The sequence below is a fragment of the Poecilia latipinna genome, unplaced genomic scaffold (genome assembly GCF_001443285.1).
Source record: "Poecilia latipinna isolate Pla-1442-1.1 unplaced genomic scaffold, P_latipinna-1.0 Scaffold724, whole genome shotgun sequence".
NCBI lineage: Eukaryota > Metazoa > Chordata > Actinopteri > Cyprinodontiformes > Poeciliidae > Poecilia > Poecilia latipinna.
The window spans coordinates 271,925-278,982 of NW_015113340.1; the positions used below are offsets into that span (position 1 = coordinate 271,925).

Genomic DNA, 7,058 nt, shown 5'->3' on the forward strand with positions numbered 1-7,058 from the left:
ATCAAGCTTAAATATTTATTCATAAAACTCTAAAGTCCTGCTACAAAAAAAGTCCGTTACTGTAAAATCTTACATCTGTAATTTTACATTTCCCCCTTCAACAAACTTTGTTAAATCCCATATGATATATATATATATATATATATATAAAAAGACAAAACAAGTGTACAGAGACCAAGTCTTATAGTGTCTTTGGTACAAACTGTCAGTAATGTTTAATTACAGTTCCCAGGATTCTCTTGAGGGGAAGGAAACAAATATTTGTTGTGGCCATTTATGCTAAATTTTGTGTATTGTAATTTCTTCCAATTTAGTTTTCGTCTTTGGGCAGTTAGAATTTATTTAAGTTAGTTTAGAACCAAAATCTGTAATAAAGTTTTAGATTTGGAATTGTTTAGATTACGCTGGTAATTGTTAGACCCTCCCATTAATTTGAGTAATTAAGAACACAGGAGGGCCATTGTTTGGCTAATGTCTGGTGTGTTGACGGGAGGTTTTGTAAATGGGTTTTTTGACCACTTTTTAGAGCTTGAAACATCAAATTAAGATTATTTTCATTTTCAACTAACTTGTAAGACATTTTAAGTCAATATTTTGTCGCTATTTTTTCAAGAAATAAAGAATATATATATAGTTTTACAAAACATTCAAGACGGAAGTGCGTGCAAATCAAACCACCCGTTAACACCTGTTGGAGTTTTTGGTTTTGGAACATAGAAGGCCACGACAATATTTAACAGAATAAAACGTTTCTTAAAAATATAACTTTCTGACAGTATTTGTCTACAGATCCAAACTCTGTCTATCCCGAAAGTCTGACTTTCCATGACTATGGAAGATGTTTTTTTCTGAATAACAAAACAAAGAAAGTTTTACAGCACAATAATTATTTTACAACCTGAAGTGCAAACAAAAAAAAAAAAACACAAACAAAAGAAAAACCAATTGAAAGTTGTACCTACTTATTTTTACTTTATTTACAATAACATATAAACTAGTTAGCTTAAGAGGCTAACATAGTAAACTGGTTAGAAAGCCACTAGCTGCCTAGCTCGGCTAGTTTCTATTGGCTCCCAAAAACAACTGGATTTTTAACCCTAATAAGTTTTTTTTAAATATCATCCTCCCTGGACATGAAACTTGCAAAAAGTTTGACATTTTTTGTAGAATTAGCTTTATTTCTTTTTGTGTATATTTCTTTAACAACTTTGCTTTCTTTCTTTTTGGACAGTTTCTGCTGTAAACAATAGGATCCAAGTGGCCAAATAAAATGAAACAATATTGCTTTAGAATATTTTCAAACAACAATCCTTTTTACTTTGCCTCCATTTGCTGATTTACCAGTTAGCTCGAGATGCTACATTAGCTAGCTAGCATGTCGCTAGCTGCCTAGCTCAGCTAGTTTCTCTTAGCTCCCAAAAATGACTGGATTTTTAACCCCGGTAGGTTTTCTAAACTTGATTCTCCGAGGGGAAAAGAAGGACATAATATTCACTAATTTCAAAATTCATACAATCAAATTGCAAGTTTACCTTCTTGAGCGTTTCATACATCTCCAATGACAAAATGATCATAATTGTGGGTAATTCTGACTTTGACTGAACTTTAGTTTAGGGAACTGTAATTAAACAACCTTACTGAGAACTCAAAACAAATTTATTATTGGCATAAAATCTGTCTCAAGTGTTACTGAGCAAACATACAGACATTTACAAACTTAAAGCAAGTCATGAAACAAAAACAGAAGCTACCACTGCTGACGGACAAAAACCTTCATCTGAGTTGTATTTCTAGGAGTTTTGTTGAAACTGAAATCAATGAAAAAGGTGGAACTAGAAAATGATATAAACAAAAGTGAGGCACATTGTGTTTTTCCCATCAATCTCCATTTCTAGCAGATAAAAACATCTGTATTTCAAATTAAACTGGAAGAGGGGAAACGTCCTTAACCAGCAGCAGTAAATATATAAAACATAGTGTATATATTACATTATTAGTGTGTGATGAGACGTTTGTGTACAGGGAGGAGACATCGCACCGCAAATCTCCTCTGTTTTCATCATCCAGCAGCGTCACCCTACAGGGACAGTCTCTTCCTCACTTCCTTTTATTTGTCCGCTCATCCATCCATCCATTCATCCATCCACTTATCAGTTTATCAGTTTGTTGTATATCTGCAACAGAAAGATTTCATAGTTTTAATAATCTGGAGTATTTCAACTCTAAAGAGAGTCCAATTGTTTCTCCTAAGTAGTGACATAACCACACTTGAACACTTTATATACTCAAAGTTTTAATGGCAAGAAATCCCAGGTTTTTGATGCTGGAGTATAATAAAAGTGCCTGTTTGGTCGAGAAACTTCTGCAGACCATAAAATGAAGAAGACAATTTAATCACACATGCCTGAACAAAAAGCTAAATCTGTGAAACGAGCAAGCTAACCACGAATAACACACAGCTAAAAGACAGGATGCTAGAAAAGAAAAGCAAATTAGCAAAACAGAAATCTATGAAGTAATGGTGAAGGTATTTTTGGTACCTTGCAATGATGTGCGTTACCATCCTGTCTGTGATGCCCGGACAAACTTTTTCAGCCATCTGAATGTTTCTCTCCAGCTCTTCGATGGCCTCTCGCTGCTCAGAGTGCTCCTTGTGCTGCAGCTTCAACTGCACAGGACAAGAGAGACACTTTAATGTTTACATTTGGAGCAAGATCAAATATTCTGCAGGCACCACTCCTTTTAACTTTCTCTAAATAAAATATGAGTTAGCTTGACAAGCTAGCAAAATGGCTAGGTTCAGGTAGCTCCCAAAAGTAAGTGGAAATCATAACCCTGACAAATGTTCCAGGAAAAACCTTAACGTGTTTTAGCCACCTTTTGATTTTGGCTACAGTACATAACTAGCTAGCTAGCTCAAGAGGCTACATTAGCAAAGTGGTTAGCAAGTTGCCTGGCTCACCTAGTTTCAGGTAGCTTCCCAAAAAAGAATTAGAAATCTAAACACTGATAGGTTTTTAAATATGAAATTTACAGAACATCTGATCAGTCAAAAAACAACCAGTATAAGGAGGCGGGTCTTAGCGCTGTCAAACTCATATATTTGCTGCTAAATGTGCTAATGGCAGAGAAACAACAGGAAAATGTTTATCTGCCATCAGTGTTTGCCATGCTAACTAGCCTTAGCATCCATAACAGGCTATGCTAGTTGTAACTTAGCAAGGGGAAAAAGGGGGGAGGCTGAGAAGCCCCACAACATTCTGATTGACAGCACTAAGTCCCGCCTCCTGGCTCTGATTGGTTGTTTCTAGTTAGCAGAGGAGCTCAGTTTTTTTTCAGATTATCCATCTCATAACATACTGTCACAACATAGAATGTTTTTTTTATGAAAGTTAAATAATGCAACTTTAAAGTTGTACCAACAGAGTTTATACAAACCTCAGAGAAGACGGGAGAGATGAGTGTGGACAAACTGGACGATTTACTCAGCTGATCCTGGGTCTGCAGAGATGAAAACAAAAGAAAAACAGAACAGTTCATCCACTAAAAACTGAACTGTTTAGACTGATATAAAACTTAAATTATCATAAGACTCTTTTCTTATAAATCATCAAAGTGAAGTAAGCTGACCGTTCCATTGAGGATCTTCCTGCCTTCAGGCTTCTTCTTGCGAACCGTGGTGAACGACCACTCAGGTGACTCGCTGTTCTCCTTATTGCTGGATTCGCTACACATGAAAACAAACAAACTCTTCCTGAGTGGTTCCAGCTCTCAGGTTTAGCAGCAGTGAGGTTTCTGTCTGCAGTGCTCACCTGTCTGAGTCGTCGGAGCTGCTGTCGCTGTGTCCCTCCTCCCTCCACCGCCTGTACCTGTCGATCAGCTCGCTGAGGTAGGACGTCTTCTTGCAGTGTTTGACGATGAACTTGTGTTTGAGCAGCTCTTTGGCTGTGGGACGCTGCGTGGGCAAACAGCAAACTCCAATAAAAGCTTTGCTTCAATTTAGAGAGGAATAGATATCAATAAAAACAAAAAAAATATCAAATTTATTTCATTTTAGAGCTACGAAGGACAAAATAAACTCATTTACCAGTTCAGGCGTTTTTTCTTTTTTTTTTTTGGGGATTATAAAAGAGATAATACAGGTTTACACCACTAGATGGCAGCAAATTTAAACTCATATTACACAAAAGAAGGAAGCTGTACTATTATCAGTTAATGCAAGAAAACCCTCATTTATCTTAAATGTTAACTGAAAGTTTTCATATTGTAGATAATTTACTCACACATCTGTATATTTTAATTACGACAGAGTATTGGGACAATAATAAAAAAATAAAGTAAAACATAAAATTATGATAAAGTCATAAAACTACAAGACAAAAGTCATAATGTGAGAGGATTAATGTAAAATGACTATTATTACTAATTATTTTGACATTATTCTCTTATGAGTTTATTCTTATAATATGACAACTTTATTCTCGTTATTTTAACTTTATATTCATAACACTATGACTTCATACTCACAACATTATGATTTAATTTTTGTAAGACTATGTTCTTGTAATATTATACTTTACTTTATCATATTTTTATGACTTTATTCTAATAATATTTTGATAAATATGGTAAAAAAAAATAGTTTTTTTTTTTTAACTTCATTTTGCAATATTATGACTTTTTTCTGGTAAGTTTATGACTTTTTTCTTGTAATATTTGTTTTAATTTTCTTAGCATAGTTTTAATACCCTGTAATATTTAATAAACACATATATGAACATAATGTTTTTTATTATACTTAAAACACCGACTTTATTAACTTAAGATTTTATTTCCAGCTAATTATTTGCTGTAAAATATGAATTAGCTGTAAAATATCCCCAAACATGGGCACTAAATTCATTTTGTTCCATTCTGATAGTGGAGACAGGACCTTAAACGCTGATGAGAAGCAAAACGTTTGTAAGTATTAAATGTGTGTGTGCAGTGTGACTTACGAAGGACGGGTCCTTGTTGAGGCAGGACTCGGTGAAATCTTTGAAGCTCTTTGAGAAATCTCCGGTCAGAGTCGGAGGAGGAGATTTGGGGATGTGGAAGAGAACCCTCATGGGATGCATGTCGGAGTTCGGAGGCTCTCCTTTGGCGAGTTCGATGGCGGTGATGCCCAGAGACCAAATGTCCGCCTGCAGGGAGACGCAGAGTTCAGTTTGTTACGCCATGAAGCTTCACTCAGAGTTCACAGAAAGAAAAACCTTCAAAATCTAAAACGATAAATTTATGGCAAATATTTCTACAGCAGGAGGCTTTTAAAGAAGTAATCTGCAAAAATATTAAACTGGAAGGAAGGAGGAGCCAAGGAGAGAAAGAAAGGAAGGAAACAAGGAGCATAATGAGGTAGGAAAGAAGGAAAAAATGAAGGAAGGACAGAAAGGCATAAAGAAGGACACAAGAAGGAAGGAAGAACAACTTAAATAAATGAGGAAACGACAACAGGAAATCCAAACATGTTTCTACGCTCTTCACGCCTTCTTTCAAATTAAAAATCAATTTCAGACTTTTATGCTGAACAGGAAGCATAACCGTTTCACCGAACGCAAAACTTAATTAAAGCACAAACACACGTCCACTCCTGTAAAAATAAAAAAATAACTGCAGCATCTGCTTCTTAGATTTCACGCCTTCTTGTCTTGCTTTGATAGCAGGTGAGAAACACACCATCACACACACCATGACACCGTCACACACACCATGACACCGTCACACATACCATGACACCGTCACACACACCATGACACACACCGGCAAGAGGATCCAGGTCACATTACGGCTCTGTTACGACCAAACACGCCCACCTTATGGCGCCTTGTAGTATGGAACACCAAACATGTTCAAACCAACATTAGTACAGCTATGTTGAGTATTTATTAAACATAATCACAATACTTTAATCTTTTTGAATTCTGCACCTAAAAATTGACCAAAATATGAAAAAACTAAAACGCCTACCATAACTAACAAAAACAATACAGTATTTTACTAATAAAACTGGCAAACATGTTCTAAAAACTAATTAAAACTAACTGAATTAGACAAAACGAACTCAAAACTATTATTTAAACACCTTTAGAAAATCAGGACATGAATGCATTTTATTTTTGTTGAGATTTTGCTTGAAAGCAGCTGAGAACCAGACAGACCAGAAACCAAACAGTTTGCTACAGATTAACTATTAATTAGTGAGCGTTTGGATGAGAAACAACATTAAGTTAATGCTAAGCTAAACATTAGATTCTTCTTACTGAGTAGACAAGAAAGTCAAAGCTGTAAGTAAAAAAAACCCGCTAACCATTTTGTTTTTACAAAACATCTGGTGTTATAAATGTTTTATGACTAGCATAGCCCCGCCCACATGTTCTCATGTCACTATTTTTCCCTTTAGAGTGCAAGAAAATAAAAATAAGAGAGCTAGCACCAGCCAAATAAAAGCCCAAAAACAACTTTCACAACCAACTTTGTGTTTTTAATGAAGCAGCCTGAATTTCAATCAGGTACATCAACAACAACACTCAAGCAGGAAATCAGCTGACTTACTAAACCTCCAGAGCATTAGAAAGTGGGAGAAGTGAGAGTTAAACAAAATGCTGGGAATTTACACAAAAATATGGCTTTAATTTACAGAAAACAGTCGGGAAAAAAACATAAAATATCTAGTAATCGGCAGTTGTGTGGATGAAAATGCCTCAAGGTCAACCAAGCAGACTGATAGAGAGCACTTTTTTACAACCAAGGTATAAAAAAATATCTTTGAATGTAGAACACGTTGAACCTTGAAGTCGATGACCACACCAGGTGCCAATTCACTCAGGATTATTTTCGTTATTTCACCTTTGCTGTGGCGCACTGCAGCTGCTGTCATTTTTAAACCTTCAGTAAAGACAAAAACTGGATTTATTGGCTCATTTGCAGTGGTGGGAAGTAACGAAGTACAAGTACTTCGTTACTGTACTTAAGTACAGTAACGAAGTACAAGTACTTCGTTACTGTACTTAAGTACAGTA

The 7,058-nt window shown here is 35.5% G+C and overlaps 1 protein-coding gene across 1 annotated transcript in view; it reads right to left on the bottom strand.

Moving 5' to 3' along the window:
• The window catches only part of LOC106955298 (serine/threonine-protein kinase 26-like), a 36,909-nt gene continuing 29,851 nt past the window's right edge, over nucleotides 1-7,058 (bottom strand). Inside the window, exons 7-12 of the mRNA XM_015045400.1 lie at nucleotides 4,998-5,183; nucleotides 3,813-3,955; nucleotides 3,631-3,727; nucleotides 3,439-3,501; nucleotides 2,541-2,668; nucleotides 1-2,174 (exon numbers count right to left, since the gene is read on the bottom strand). Of these exons, the coding sequence (XP_014900886.1) occupies nucleotides 2,159-2,174; nucleotides 2,541-2,668; nucleotides 3,439-3,501; nucleotides 3,631-3,727; nucleotides 3,813-3,955; nucleotides 4,998-5,183 (633 nt within the window). The 3' untranslated portion in view covers nucleotides 1-2,158. The remainder of the gene's footprint in view (nucleotides 2,175-2,540; nucleotides 2,669-3,438; nucleotides 3,502-3,630; nucleotides 3,728-3,812; nucleotides 3,956-4,997; nucleotides 5,184-7,058) is intronic.